Source organism: Trematomus bernacchii, unplaced genomic scaffold (assembly GCF_902827165.1).
Source record: "Trematomus bernacchii unplaced genomic scaffold, fTreBer1.1, whole genome shotgun sequence".
Classification (NCBI taxonomy): Eukaryota; Metazoa; Chordata; class Actinopteri; order Perciformes; family Nototheniidae; genus Trematomus; species Trematomus bernacchii.
The window spans coordinates 22,571,334-22,587,960 of record NW_022987564.1 but is presented as its reverse complement, the minus strand read 5'-3'; the positions used below and the strand labels follow the sequence as shown (position 1 = coordinate 22,587,960).

The following is a 16,627-nucleotide window of genomic DNA, read 5'->3' as shown; positions in this document are numbered from 1 at the left end:
CTTGTCTCGGTTGCTGAAGCAGACTTTGCTCCGTGTTTGGTGTCTCTGTGCCGCTGTAAATTATGTTCCTTCAACTCTGTGTCACTCACAGTCACACACTGGTCACTCACCGCCTCAGAGTGCCGCTGCTGATAGGAAGTCGCTTCAGTGCGCACGTCACAAAACGAAATGCATTTTGGGACATGCTGTTTATGGGCAACGTGCTTAAACGGCATGTAACCGTATAATAAACTGTTTATATTCTTTGCGAGCTCTCGCGGGCCACATAAAATGACGTGGCGGGCCACATTTGGCCCGCGGGCCTTGAGTTTGACACGTCTGATTTAAAGGCTAGCATTATGCTACATCTTTAGCAACACGTATGGGACTCCACGACGGCAATGTTGGTTGGCCGTCCACCAATGTCATCCAGACGAAAATATGTCCAACTTCAGGATAAATACTCATTCCTGTTGTGAATCCCTAACCTTTTATGAACCGCTAGCATTATATTGTAATTTCTGGTCCTGTGCGAGAAATCTCTGCAATGATTGGATGGATTTCCATTTGTCACAGAAGCATAGGGTCCTTAGAGCAGTGGTTCTCAAACTTTTCCTGTCATTCCCCACTTTGAACAGGTGGGCCTTTTCAAGCCCCACCTGTTCCTCATCGCTCCAATGAAATGGTAGGCCACATTTGAACATATTATATGCTTACCTTTAACATCTTTAGAATATGATCACAACCAATAACAAATCATTTAAACTTGTTTATTCTTATCTTATGTTACCTAGTTAGCATTCTTTCTTTTTTATTTATGCATATTTTACTAATCACTCCCCTTTTAAACAATTTACTGTCCTATAGTACACATTGGAATGATTTCTTACATTATCTTTTACAACTAGGCTATATTAAATAGATAAAGGTGTGCTCTCTCTAGCTCTCTCTCTCTCTCTCTCTCGCTCGCTCGCTGACAGAGGCTGTGTGCTCCTCCGTGGCGATGACGGCTTGCGTTAAAAAAAAAAAATAAACATAGGCCTATTTGTAAACTGGGGGGACACAAACGGGATTTTGAAAAGTGTCACGGTTAAACTCCTTATGAAGTGGTGAGGTGCCGCTCATACTTGCCAACCTTGAGACCACAGAAATCGGGAGCATTTCCAAAACACCGCCGGGGGTTGGTCACCAGAGTGGATCGCCGGAGTGGGTCGCCGGAGCTGTATTAGATTAACATTAACATGCTTATTGTAGTTGTAAGTGCACTGCCTTGCGGCCTGTAGCACCATCCTTGATGGAGCATATGTGTGGGCTGGACCTGTATTTTACAGGAAAGGAGTGAGCAGAGGGTCGAGTTGTCGATTCTTGTTCTGTTTTCTGTGATTATCTTCCTCACCCTCTCAGACTTTCAGTTGCACGCGCTACTAAAGAGACGTGCTACCATGGAAACCAAACAATGGTGTAGCTGTATTAAAGTCCGAGTGGAAACAGTCCTGAGTAAATCTGATTTTGTCAGAAATCGGGAGAAATGCGGGAGAAACATGACCCCGGGAGGAAACCGGGAGAGGGCAATGAAATCGGGAGTCTCCCGTGAAAATCGGGAGGGTTGGCGAGTATGGTGCCGCTCCACATTGCTTTTCTTCCCGACTGCAATGCTGTGAAAGTCCACCGCCGTTGCGCGTCTCCGGCTGTAACAGTCCACTACCGCCCGCGAGGACCCAGGTTCAATTCCGGCCTGAGGTCCAAAAAAATGTATTTAAAAAAAAAAAAAAAAAAAATCTCCCGTTCATCGCGTCCATTCGCGACCCACCTATCACATCTCTGCGCCCCACACTTTGAGAAACGCTGCCTTAAAGCATGACTACTAATGACTCTTCCAATGATGATCCTCTGACTTTTCATCGATCATATTGTTAAAAGTATATCACATTTTCTTGCACTCCATGAAACGGTTAATTTACAATAAAAATGAAATGAAACAACTTATTATTATATAGTGCTTTGGTTAAAGAGGCTTTGGGTGCAACAGTAACACAAACTGTTGTGGCCTCTCTGGAACCTGAAACAAAAGTTAGTTCAGTGAATACAGTTCTCTAAGCTTTCAATAATAGGGCTTTCACACCAACGTGATTCCCGTTCTAGCTCCGTGCTTGAGCTTTTCTGGTTCAGAACCGGTTTTTCTTTTCAGCCCCCCTTTTGTTCACACCGCCCAGAGCCCGACTGGTGCTGCCGCTGCTGTGTCATGACGTCACCGTTTACGTCGCTGATTTTCTCCCCAACGGCGTTACGGCGCTCACTACAACAACAATGGGGGACTGCGTTGGGTAGATGATCGTGTTGCTTTTAATCATACGAAGCCAGATTAAATTAAATAAGGACTTCTCCAACCTTATACTTTTCTCCAGAGTGCCGTGGTTCATTGTTTATTAATGTGTTACAGCGGCATTTACCTACCACTGCAGTGCTGGCTGCTCTTCCTCGGGAGTTTATTCTCCCGTTAGCTCCGGGTTAGCTCACATGGCAGCGGCCGCTGTAAAGTATTCACTGTCTGACTGTCCAACCCAGTCTCACGGCATTTCGTGTTATAGTCACGAAATTAATTTAATCTATTGATTCGTGTTCACCAACACGATTTTCACATTTTTTTCGTGTCACACAGAACGATTTTAAAAGCAATGTATTTCTATTGGTAGTATGTTTCGTGCCTGCACCACGTCTTTTTGTCCGGTCGGGTCTTGGAAGACCGGAAGCTGTGTGGTTCTTAAAAACATTTTCTTACTCAATATCTTACCCTAAGCCTAACCCTATCGCTTTTATTTTAAATTGTATAATGTCAGAGTTTTTTTGCCGTCCGCGAGGAAAATAAATGGGGCTCAGAGCCTCAGAATACTGACATCTGTATTTTTTGTCATCTTTTTATCCTTCTAATTTGTTATTATTTGGTGCAGGCACGAAACATACTACCAATAGAAATACATTGCTTCTAAAATCGTTCTGTGTCAGAATACTGAAATCTGTATTTTTTTAAATCTCTTTTTCCTTCTAATTTGTTATTATTTACATTGCTTTTAAAATCGTTCTGTGTGACACAAAAAAAATGGCGAAATCGTGTTGGTGAACACGAATCAATAGATTAATTTCGTGATTATAACACGAAATGCCGTGAGACTGTGTTGGACTGTCACACAAGCAGCTGATACATATCCCCAGTTCCCCTTAAGTGAATGTGTGTCAGTCTGAATTGACGCTGTTTGGCATCACAACGCTGTTATTAAAGTTTCTCTGGTATAAAATGGGTGATGTTAGCATAGCAACCAAAGCTAAACTGACTACTTGTTGTTGCTATCCTATTGTGGCATAAGCCGTTTTCTACAGGCACATTTTACCGGCGTATTTTTCATTATGATTCTACTTGTGATAGTCGGACATGACAACCTGTGCAGCCCATGTATTGCATCCAGTGTGGTTGCGTTCTAGCCACTGTGCTCAGCACTAGTGCTTGTTACAACTTTTATTTGCCGTACTCGCCTTTAACTGTTAGCTCAGGTTAATCTCGCCCCCCTCCGACGTAAGCGTAACGTATGCGGTTCTTGCTTCTAGACCGACAATTTTTTGGTGCTTGATACTAACCGGATTCCGGAGCTTAGAGGCGGCTCCGCTGCGGTGTGAACAGGAAATACCGGTGCTTTTCAGGCTCTAGCTCCGAACCGGCCCTGGAACCGCGTTGGTGTGAAAGCCCCATAAGTCAGACATAAGAAGCTTTTCTTTTTTTAATGGTAAAGGTGCTGTTGAAACAGGTGGGTTTTCAGTCTGTGACGGAATGTGTGTTGACATTCTTCTGTCCTGATATTAATGGAGAGCTCGTTCCACCATTTTGGAGCCAGGATAGCAAACAGGTGTGTTTTTGTTGAGGTGTATCTGGGTCCAACAGCTATCTGATTGGCCGATGCACGTGCTGGAGTGTATGGTTTGACCAAGTCCTGGATGTAAGATCGGATCCATTGACAGCACGGTAGGCCAGTATCAGTGCCTTGAAGCTGATTAAGGTAAGCTACGGGTAACGGGTGAATGGAGCAGAGGAGTGGTGTATTGTGGGAGAACTTAGGGAGGTTGAAGAATAGTCGGGCTGCTGAGTTCTGAATTAGCTACAGAGGCAGTATGGTACTTGCAGGTAGACCAGCCAGGAAGGAAGTAGTCAATGTTGAGGCAAATATTTCCTAGGCCAATACCTTTGACCCAGTTTATTCCTTCCTTATCCCCTTGCTCAGCACAGGCCTGCGACCATGGGGTGCTGCGCTCTCTGAGAAAGTAGTTTTGTCTCCCTATTCCTGCCTGTTGGCGCCAGCTGATAGAGGTGTTAGAGTGCTTTGTTTGTTATGTGTTGTCATGCAGAAGGTTGATTATTCCCTGAGAACCAGCTAAATACATGGGACTGTGGGAGACATCTTCAGAATTGGTAAGCCAGGAGCTGTCACTTTGTGGCTGCAGCACATGTCTTTGTCAATTCTCCGGCCGTAACATCCAATAAATCTTCAGTGTCTGCCATCAAGTCGAGCTCTCCTTTGTTCTCATTGTGTTGCGAGTCCATGCTCCAAAAGTTTCCATTTCAGTCAAGATGTGACATGTCATTAAAGAGGTTTTAGGGTTGTTTGCCCAATAATGATAATTGTTTTTTGCTACCTTAACCTAGCTGAAGAGCATTAAATACTTCTTAGTGGAGTCATGTTGGTCGACTGTAGGACTCATACTGCCTAATGATGGCGGTAGTGGAGGTCAGTGGGGGTGGGGGGGGGGGGGGGTTGCGCCTGAGCTCGCTGTGCTATTTTAAAGCATTACGACAGCATCAACTGAATGTTCTCCAGCTGATGACAGGAACATTTCTCACATGGGTAGTTTTTATTTCATTTCTTTATTAAAGAGGCTTGAAGGAATCCCTCTGGCCTGGATGTCATTAAGGAAATATCTCATAAAGTGTAGCGAGGAAGAACAAGGAGGCAGGGCGACTGTCTGTCATGATTTCCCAGGAGAAATAAAAAAATAATTTTGTAAACCAACACTGAATACTTACTGAGTGTGAGCACAACAGGAAGCTGCTTTATATATGCGTACCATGCTGTGAATGGATCTGGCCCTTCCTACATCCAGGACATGGTTAAACTGTACACCCCAGCACGTGCACTCCGCTCTGCATCGGCCAAACGGCTCGCTGCACCAGCACTGCGAGGGGGACCCAAGTTCCCATCAGCAAAAACACGTGGGTTTGCTATCCTGGCTCCAACATGGTGGAATGAGCTCCCCATTGACATCAGGACAGCAGAAAGCCTACACATCTTCCGGCGCAGACTGAAAACTCATCTCTTTCGACTCCACTTCGAGCAATACAATGGAAAAAACAAAAACAAAATAAAAAGCACTTATATACTAACTAAGCACTTATATACTAACAAAGCACTTATATACTAACTAAGCACTTATATACTAACAAAGCACTTATATACTAATAAAGGACAGGCTTATCTAAAGCCAGTTGAGTAGCACTTGAAATGGTTTGGCTCTATGAAACCTGATGCACTTATATGATTCTGTTTTCTTCAAGTTTGTATCTTCTTGGTCGAATGCACTTATTATAAGTCGCTTTGGATAAAAGCCTCAGCTAAATGCAATGTAATGTCATATTAATGTGTAAATGTTCTAATATCCAACAAGGGATAAGCCACTTTATTACGTAACACTTAAAGGAATAGTTCAACATTATAGGTATTTAATTTCATTCAATTAAATAAAGTTAAACTTGTATTAAATCATAAGCTTGGTTAAATAAATAAATAACTAAGGCTGGATATTGTTTCAATATCCTTACAAATAATTTCCTTTTTGACACATTTGAGAAATGCATACATTTTCTCTTCATAACCCTTTTTCTATTAAACAAAATAGCCCCGATTTCAAATATTCTTCAAGGTTTGACTTTTGCTGTCCAAAATGGTGTTTAAACAAGCTGTGCAAGACGTTAAAAAAAAAAAAAAACACGGTTTAAAATTGGCAAATGAAAACTAGAGGTTGGTATTAAGGTTGGATGGAGGTGGAACATTCCTTCAGAGGTGGAAGAAGTACAAATAGAGAAGTACAAATACTTGATCTGAAATGACTACATAGATAAAAGTCCTGAATTCAAAACGTTGGGGGGGGGGGGGGGGTATTTTCTGCTCATTGTCAGGTTCATAGTATGTAGTGTCTCTACTGGGACACGTCTCCATGCTTTAATGTTCAAAAAGATCTTTATTTTTATCATACTGCATGTGCTGCAGCACCTCTTTTCACCCTCTGTCTGAAACCAGAGTGCGAGTGATACATAGTGATGTCATTATGTTCAGGAAGTAAACAAAGGAGTCCAATGGAGGCCTCTTTATGTAAAGATATTATCAGAAAATGTACTCAAAGTATCAAAGTAAAAGTACTCAATACATACTATGGCTCTTTTGAAAGTATTATATTATTATAGAACATTATATTATTGTGTTTTAATTGCCTAGAAATGCATGTAATAGCTTTTTCAATGTTGTAATGTTGAATGAATTTTAGATTTGAAAATAAATACTGTGTATATGAGGTGTACAGTACTATATCATATATAGAACATGTAGTACAGTACTTGAGTAAATTGACTCAGTACATTTTACCACTGAATGTATTAGCGTCAGAGACATCTCTTAACCCTCTGTCCCCCCCCCCCCTCCCCTTTTCTCTCTCACACAGGAGGGAGCTATAAGAAGATTGGATACTACGACAGCACCAAAGGCAATCTGTCGTGGTATGGGAATGACAAGTGGATAGGTGAAGCATATTCTTCTTCTTCACCTCCCTCTTTCTCACTGTCTCTCTCCCTCCTCCTCCCTGCTGTTCTCTTGCAGCTTCACCCTCTCCCCCTCTAATTCCTCTTCCTCTCCCTCCCTCCCACTCAGTGGCCAGTCAGCTGTTATTATGCATGTGATACAGCAGCACCAGAGTTAAAGTGCTGTGATGCTTTGGATGGCATTTCACTTACTGACTGAGCATGGGAGCCACCACAGCTCTGCAATAAATAACAGATGCTAGTTGACAGTCTAAACAAACCAGGAGAAAGCAATCTGGGTGCTGATGCAATGGGTAGGGGCCCCATGACCTTGACTTTGAGAATGAAATTGTGTTCTCTAATGGACACACAGGGAGGTGTGTGTGTCCGTTCTGCCTCTCTGAGCACCGACAAGATGCACAAAGTGGTTAATGCTCTGAAAACTGTGCAGGGATTTTGAAGAAACAAAGTGGAGCGATGCATTGGTTAATGGACACCTTCAGTTGTTTATTCTCGGTGTTGTCTCAGACACAGCTGATTGGATTTCCTGTCATTGATTGTTTGAAGATTGGGGAGGTGTGTGTGGGCTGGGGAAACTATTCTAGAACTAAACACATTGATTACAGTGCAAGCCAAGAATGATTTGGGAAATAATATGACATTATTCTTGTTCCATTGTTATTTCGAAAGACCATACCACTGCTTTTAAATGTCCATTCTTTTACAAATACATTTATTATATTCTGTAAATAATCAAAAGATGGTATACCTCACTAAAAGAGAGAGCCCGTCTTTCATTTGCACTTTTTCAGTTTTTTACATGCATGTTTCATTATATTTCATTAAGTGTCTTCCTGTGCTAAGTTTTTGATTTGAAGTTACAAACCCAACATTTCTGTCATGTTTGCTTTCATATTGTTTTGATAAATTCAGTAAAAATGTACATTTCAGCAGCACTTATTCCATCATTTGTTCTCTTTTACTTTTTGTGGTGGTTTTAAGCAAGTGTTAAGTCTTCCGGTAGAGCCTGACGCCACTCTAAATATGTACAGTATATGTACAGTACAGTTATACTGGCTGTACAAACTAGTTATTGTAACCCCATCACACACACACTCAGGTCATCTGAGTGGTGTGTTGTGGTTTGACGAAACCAGAGGGGGAGTCGACCTGCTTTGTTTACTTCTTCTTTTTGAGTGAGTGAGTGTTTACAGGCCAAGTGAAGTAACTGAGTCATACAGCATGGGTTTGGGGTAAATGGGCTTTGTGTGTGTGTGTGTGTGTGTGTGTGTGTGTGTTGTGTGTGTGTGTGTGTGTGTGTGTGTGTGTGTGTGTGTGTGTGTGTGTGTGTGTGTGTGTGTGTGTGTGTGTGTGTGTGTGTGTGTGACTGTTGGAGCCTGCGGTCTGTCTGTCTGGGCCATCTGGACTGCGTTTGGTAGTCAACAGATGCTGTGGGACAGAGGATGAACTGAGGAGTTATACAAAAAACTGTTTCATGTGCATGTCAGCCAAAGGCTCTTCCCCCCCCCCCACCCCCCCCCACACACACACACACACACAGAAGCAGCGTCCTTCCTGGCTGGCAGTGGACACAAATATGCAGGACAGTGACATGACAGAATCAGGCCGGCTCAAGGTGAGCAGCGGTTAAACTTGGATACTTGGTGCCATGGGCGTAGGAAGCATCCTGAATGTGGGGGGGACATTTTTAACGGGGGGTGTGGGGGCGAAAAAATATATAGATTTCCTGTATTCTGGTGCATTTTAACAGGTGGTTTGATACTTTTATGTGGCTATACTAGCATGAGGAAAATGATGGGTACATTTTGTAATTTCATCCAGTAGTAAAGAAAGGAAACATATTTGATTATTAATTCAGAGCTGTCTTTGAATTAATAAAAAGCAGTTTAAATGCCCATTTTTTGTACATTTATATACAACAATAATTATTTGTGAGTGCATTGAGAGATATTGTTGTGGAGAGTCATTTATATATAAATCGCAAAATACATTTGTGAATCCTTCTGTGAGCATTTATTAATATTGAGACTGATCTGACTCCATACAGATGTTAAGTTCACCTAGGAATGGTATCATTGACTTAAATGTTCAAATAAATGTTGCTCTTCTGTCTATATTGGTCATATGATGCCCCTTGACTGAAATGTTTCCTGTTCAATATCCCCACTGATTTCCTTAAAATCCTGGGATGAGAGTCCACATCACAATTTACTCTCAACTGTCATTTCCCTTTCATCACTCACCTCAGCAATGGACCTCTCTCCACTGTCCCTGTATTCTGCCTCTGACTCACTCTCAAGTGCCTAGATGTCAAGAGAGGTGGTGAAGTGATAATTATTTATTGAGCAGTATACTCTTTCACATTGAATCATAACAAGTCATACTGAATGTAAATACAACTGACTCTAAAGTAAGTCCCAGTCTGTGACATTGGACATTTTGAAGACTCAAAGTCCCAAGCAGTAGGTATCTCTCTACCATGACATAAAGACGAAACTCCTCTCCAGAAGTGAGACGCCGCCATCACTGTTAACTGATTAACTGCTACCAGCTGATGACTTATTTTCCTCTTCTTTGAAAAAAATGTTCTTATGTCCATGTTGTCTGGGGGAGAAAACATATCAAACCAAGAGATCGTCAGCTTTGATTTTCGCTGTATTAACCATTTCCTGAACATTTGGTGTGTGTGCCTTACCTCCGCTACCGGCATCCTTCATACAACAGAATCTGAGCTGTCCAACTATGACAACACTCCTTGAACATGCGCGCGCTATGTGAGAATCTGCCTTGGAACAAAGTAGCAGTGAAAACATGGTACGGAGTTTCATTGATTTGGGCATTCTCTCAATAAGCAAGTGGAATGGATTTCATTTGATAGTGAAGCACTGACACAGCGCTCTACAAAGTGCGGCGAGTGGATAGACCGATTCACGGACTTTCCGCATAGTAGAAGTGGGGGGGTCTAAACTAATCATTTGAAAAAGTGGGGGGGACTTGTCCCACCCTCATATAATGGCTGCGACGCCCATGCTTGGTGCACTGCATGTCGTGAACCGAGAAAACTTTTGCGCTGTCAACTTCAACCGTATAGTATGTTTGTAATTTCATTTAAGATACGGAAGGAGGTGAACTGGGACCTCTCCAAGTAGAAGTCCACACTCCATATTTAGGTCTGGTCGGGGACTTGAACCGGCAACCAGGGCCGGCCCTGACCAATTTGCTGCCCTAGGCAAGATTTTAGCTATCAGGGGAGCACAGGTTCAAACCCCACTGCAGTCAGCATGTCGTTGTGTCCCTGAGACACTTCACCCCAAATTGCTCCTCTGGGGATTGTCCACAGTATTGAGTATGTAAGTCGTTTGGATAAAAGCGTCTAACAAGTAACATGTCATGTAATGTAACTATTCAATTGACTTTTGATTAATGATCACATTAACGTTACTGTACCTTTGTCTCGTTTCTCCTCCGCCTCTTTTCTTTTGTTTCTTCCCTGGGCACCAGATAGCTTTGTTTGTTTCGACATGGTGTGGCTAATTATCGTCAGGGAGTTAGCGTCTTTTTTTTTGTCACGGCAGGTCAAGTGTCAGTTCAGAAAATCCCCCCGCCCCCCGGGGCACTTCAACTTACCTGACTAGGGGGGGGGGGAGCGCCATAGTTTATGGGCGCTGTAAGCAATGTAGGCGTAGTTCTGTTAAGATAAGATAATAAGATGTACTTTATCGATCCCAAATTGGGAAATTGTTTTGTTATCAAATATCGTTAATAGTGGGGTTTTTTTTCTTGGATGGATGCGCCCTTAGCATTCGCCTATACTGCCTATGCCAAGGGCCGGCCCTGCCAGCGACCCTACGGCTCCCAGTCCAAGCCCCTACTGACTGAGCCACTGCCGGACTGCTGGACCTCATGCAGACTTTGATGCTGTGTTTCAATTTGGATACCTCTCTTAGTGTACTGTCATGTCATACACTGTGAATACTTGCGTAAATTCAACCTTATAATGTTGTCTAAAATTGCACAGACTGCTGCTGTTAGCTTGTTAGCTAGCTAGCTGGCAATGATCGTTAGCAGGACCAAATCTTTACAGGCTGCCTAGATAAACACAATTTATCTTGGCTTTTTTTCCAACACCAGTAAAGTTAAAATTATTTAAACTTCGACCTTGTTTACCACTGACATTTCAACGCACAACCAATCAGATGACAGAGGTATGAAGGGGCATGAACTAGCAAGGGCGGTAACTATAGAAACAAAACTTAACTGGCTGTTTTCATAACAAGGCTCTGTGCCTAACCTCGCGTGAGCTAGGAGGAATTCACGTGTCATGTGAATGCATCATTATGAGTGAACCATACACGTACTCATTGTGCTTTTGGCCATACTTTGCATTGGGATGCACTTATGCACTCAAACAGCTTGTCTGTTTAGGTAGGTGGATTGGGACACAGCAGAGGACTGGAGTATACATTGGTTGCTACTTGCTGATGTGTGAAAGTCCACTTCCCCAAATCCCTATATCTCTTTCCACATTACCCTGTTTCCTTCTCTTCTACCTCCCATGTATGTCTTCATCCATTCTTCCCTAATCCCTCCTTCATCTCCTCGTCTCTTTCTATCTCTCTCCCTCTCATCCTCACTCTCCCACCTTGCTTTCCCAGTATTTGTCCACAATCTCCTCCCTCATTCTTTCGGTCTCCTTGACAACCACTGCTGCATCGCTGCCTCTCACATTGCCTTGGCAACCATTATGGGGCAGTCGCCATGGTTACATACTGTCCCGATTCCACCATCAAGGGCAGGGGGAGGTATTAGTGTTGGAGAACACTTTCTCCCAATAAAATCTTGCTCACACACACACACACACACACACACACACACACACACACACACACACACACACACACACACACACACACACACACACACACACACACACACACACACACACATTCTCTTTTTCTCTGTAAGCAACACGCATGCAGATACAATCTGCGTTCAGCAGACACTTACACCCACTCACATGCACTGTGAATAATCTTTAGGAATGATGATTCTGGATCCTTTTTTCAAACTGCAGAACAATTTGTTGCTATATTGACACGGAAATACTGTTTTAATCATGATGAGGAACATTTGGTGGAAATAACAATGTTATCATGGCTACTATAAATGCTATAATGGTATCTTCAGGAGCAGGAGGCTGCAGCCATGCTGGTATCTCTGAGAGGCTGAGCTTGGCCTGCGGTGCTTTGGCTTTATACACACATCATGCTGACATCCTCACAATGATGACATACTGATGGATGCCTTGTTGGATACATTTCAGACTCCTGAAAAGACTCATTATGCACAATAGTGACAGTTTGCCTTTTCTTATTAAGTTGAGCTTTTTTGTCATCGCAACTACTTGCAATATCTCAATTACATTTGGTAGCAATATCCATGTTTCTAAGAGGATGATTTATAATGTTTCTAGTGGCCTCATGACCTTTTCTCCAGGTTGCACATAGTTCAAAATGGGATTTTTACAGAGTAAGATTTAGTAGTGTCTCAAACCAAGCTGTTGCACACTCATCCCACTGTTACAATTTCACTTATTGTTTTCAGAAAAAGTGTTCGACAATCTCATTGACTGTACACCATTCATTGTGTAACGTCATACTGTGCTTCCATACATTCACCATTCATTGTGTAAGGTCATACTGTGCTTCCATACATTCACCATTCATTGTGTAAGGTCATACTGTGCTTCCATACATTCACCATTCATTGTGTAACGTCATACTATACTTCCATACATTCACCATTCATTGTGTAACGTCATACTGTACTTCCATACATTCACCATTCATTGTTGTTCATTTTTCACTTGTTTTAATTTAGTCATCTATGTATCTTTAGTAGTGAATAAATACTTATTTTATAAAGAAACTGTTTACTTGCTTTTGTGTGTTTTTAAATGAAGTCTGAGTGAAATCCAACGTATTATAAGACTATATTCATTATATATGCTATCATATTTCCTCTTTTAATAAAGAGCGGTGCCCCAAATGTGTAAGTCATAATAAAGTATTTTATTTAAATGTAATCTCTTAGGTCCGATAGTGCAGTTAACATTTACTAGTTACATTTTTCTTGTGATCTGGCCATTTTTCAGGAATAGTTTAAATTGGTGTTACCCATCTTTAAGGTGTTGAACTGTGCAGTCAGTGAATTTCATCCACTATGTATTTATTTTAAAGTTTCTATGAGGTAATACATATTGCCACGGTGTCAGTCACTGCTTCATCATCATCATCATCTTCATCTTCATCATCATCATCGTCATCATCCTCGTCCTCATCATCATCAACATATGTATGTATTTATTGCATGTATTCATGGTTGCATGTGCCCATTGATTGTATTGATTGTTGTCCTTGCACAACACGGTTGAACAACAAAATGCAGGTTGTAGTGCATTTATGCTGACAAGAAAAAACTAAAACAGATGCTCATTCCTGAAGGGCATGTGTTCTAGAATCAAGAGGAATGTGAAGCAGAAACAAAAACCAATGTTGAATTATGTGAGCTAAAGCATCACTGGCCCAAACATAGCCTACCACCGGTCTCTGCTACAACACAACAACCTCTGATCTCCTGTTGCTGGGCAAGATCCAGTAGAGCACTTCAACCATTCCACTGCGACAAAACTGTCCCCAGGAGCATGCTGGGTAGTGGAGCAGCTCCTTATCCCGGATCTCTTTCCTGTCTTCTAAACTGCTCTGGCATGGTGCTGTGGAGGTGTTGTGCAGAGTGGACTAACACTTAATCCAATAATACATTTGATTTTTTTTATTTATATAGCACACTTTAAAGACAACGTCATCTCAAGGTGCTTCACAAAGCTATAAGGAAAAATAAGTCAAAAGATATCTAAAGGATATCTAAAGGAGCATTCCCTGTTCTCCAAAGCTGCTCCATATTGTTGCTCTACCTTTGTAGGATATCTAATCAACATAACATATTCACATTGTCTCTGACCCCAGCCATGTACAGGGTCCCAGGATCAAATAAGGTTACTCATTTTGCACTCATCAACGTTCAAATAAATATGGAGCATAATCCCAAATAAAATGTATATTATTTGTAATATTACGTAACAAACAATGTCAGACTTGAACTTTAAGTAAAGTATCTTCTTATCGTATTTTATATTGATTATTGTATCTCTGTCATAGGCCAAACATGCTAGAGTAACAAAGGGCGAAGAAAATGAGTTGTTAGTCATGTGTGTCTGTAGTTCAATTAATCTTGATTGTGTTTGCTCGGCATACTGACTCCAGAATTGTCATTTAATAATTAATTGATCATTATTCTTTTTGGAAGTGTGCAGAAGGGGAAGTAATGCAATTAAAATCCTTTAATTTAATATACAGTAAATCCTGATCATTTCTGATAACCCTAGTGCGATCTCTGTCCCCCTCAATATACAGTCAGGTATTAACACCACGCTACAGTAGGCCTCTTCAGACACGCTCTGCTTGATGGTGATGAAAGACCGCTTGTACCCACGGTTTTTATAAAAATACCTCTTTTCCTCCATGTTTTATGTTGTGTTCCCTGAGTATGACATACATCAAGAAACGCTGCTGTATGACTAATGAACAGCGTGCTTTTGAAGTCAGATTCTCAAAGTAATCCTCTGCATCACTCTGAGGTGACACATGAGATCCTCTGCTGCATAACAACCAGCTGCCTGCAACACATGGGAGGCCCGATCATCAGAACCAAGATACTTCATTCATCCCAGGGGGGGTAGGTGTTTTGGAGAATTGCACCATATTAGAATAAAATAAATAAATGTTGATAAAACACAAGAAGTTGAAGTGAAAATGGGCAATAAAAGTCCTTGTGGCCACAGGGACACTCATGATGAAGACCCAGGCTCATGATGAAGACTCAGGCTCATGATGAAGACCCAGGCTCATGGTGAAGACATGATGAAGATTCAGGCTCATGATGAAGACATGATGAAGACTCAGGCTCATGATGAAGACATGATGAAGACTCAGGCTCATGATGAAGACATGATGAAGACTCAGGCTCATGATGAAGACTCAGGCTCATGATGAAGACATGATGAAGACTCAGGCTCATGATGAAGACTCAGGCTCATGATGAAGACATGATGAAGACTCAGGCTCATGATGAAGACTCAGGCTCATGATGAAGACATGATGAAGACTCAGGCTCATGATGAAGACATGATGAAGACTCAGGCTCATGATGAAAACATGATGAAGACTCAGGCTCATGATGAAAACATGATGAAGACTCAGGCTCATGATGAAAACATGATGAAGACTCAGGCTCATGATGAAGACATGATGAAGACTCAGGCTCATGATGAAAACATGATGAAGACTCAGGCTCATGATGAAGACATGATGAAGACTCAGGCTCATGATGAAGACTCAGGCTCATGATGAAGACATGATGAAGACTCAGGCTCATGATGAAGACATGATGAAGACTCAGGCTCATGATGAAAACATGATGAAGACTCAGGCTCATGATGAAAACATGATGAAGACTCAGGCTCATGATGAAAACATGATGAAGACTCAGGCTCATGATGAAGACATGATGAAGACTCAGGCTCATGATGAAAACATGATGAAGACTCAGGCTCATGATGAAGACATGATGAAGACTCAGGCTCATGATGAAGACATGATGAAGACTCAGGCTAACGATGAAGACATGATGAAGACTCAGGCTCATGATGAAGACTCAGGCTCATGATGAAGACTCAGGCTCATGATGAAGATATGATGAAGACTCAGGATCATGATGAAGACTCAGGCTCATGGTGAAGACTCAGACTCATGGTGAAGACTCAGGCTCATGGTGAAGACTCAGGCTCATGATGAAGACATGATGAAGACTCAGGCTCATGATGAAAACATGATGAAGACTCAGGCTCATGATGAACACATGATGAAGACTCAGGCTCATGATGAAAACATGATGAAGACTCAGGCTCATGATGAAGACTCAGGATGATAGCATGATGAAGCTCTCGGTCTAATCCCTGTCAACCCTAACAGTCCGGATGCCATCTATGGAAAAGTTGTTGTCAGATATCTCTTTTTCTCTTTTTGTGGCCCTCAGATTAATTTATAAACAATGTAATTAATTTAAAAAATAAAAATGTTTTTATTTGTATTTATTTATTTTTACTTGTAGTACTGATACCGTCCACTAGACTCCTAGTTACGTTGCGAGCTACGTACAAGATTTTGTTCGGCAGCCAAATACCGCGAACGAATCAGTGACGCGTTTGTGTGTATTGTGTTTGTATCCTGGGGAAAACACCGGCTGTTGTTATGCCTGCTGTGACGTTAAGTTACCGCTTGTAATTATGCCTATTGATTGATTGATTGAAAAGTTTATTAACAGCTTGTATATTGGGTACAGTACAGTACAGCTCAAAACATACAATTGTTAAGGGGATGCAGACCAGAGAAAGACTTTCGTCTTGTTTACATCAGGGTCCCCCATTTCCAATTCATCATATAAAACAAGCTTCAAAGTTGTATTCATCATCTGAATTTGGCGAAACAAGTTTAATATTCTAAAAGCCAAGACTTTGTTTATTTGAAAACTATTGTCAAGTCACGGACCCTGCCGTGTTATCTATGATTACTATACGCCTTTCATTAATAATTTCAGCGGGAGGGAGGGGGAGCGGTGCTGAGGAACAGCAGAGAGTTGACAGGTGTCTGTGTTGACATTCCCCTTATTGTGCGTCAG

General features: G+C 41.8%; 1 protein-coding gene across 1 annotated transcript in view; it reads left to right on the top strand.

Annotated features, from left to right (window-relative positions):
- The window catches only part of gabbr1b (gamma-aminobutyric acid (GABA) B receptor, 1b), an 87,726-nt gene that overhangs the window by 39,675 nt on the left and 31,424 nt on the right, over nt 1-16,627 (top strand). Inside the window, exon 9 of the mRNA XM_034124733.1 lies at nt 6,736-6,813. Within this exon, the coding sequence (XP_033980624.1) occupies nt 6,736-6,813 (78 nt within the window). The remainder of the gene's footprint in view (nt 1-6,735; nt 6,814-16,627) is intronic.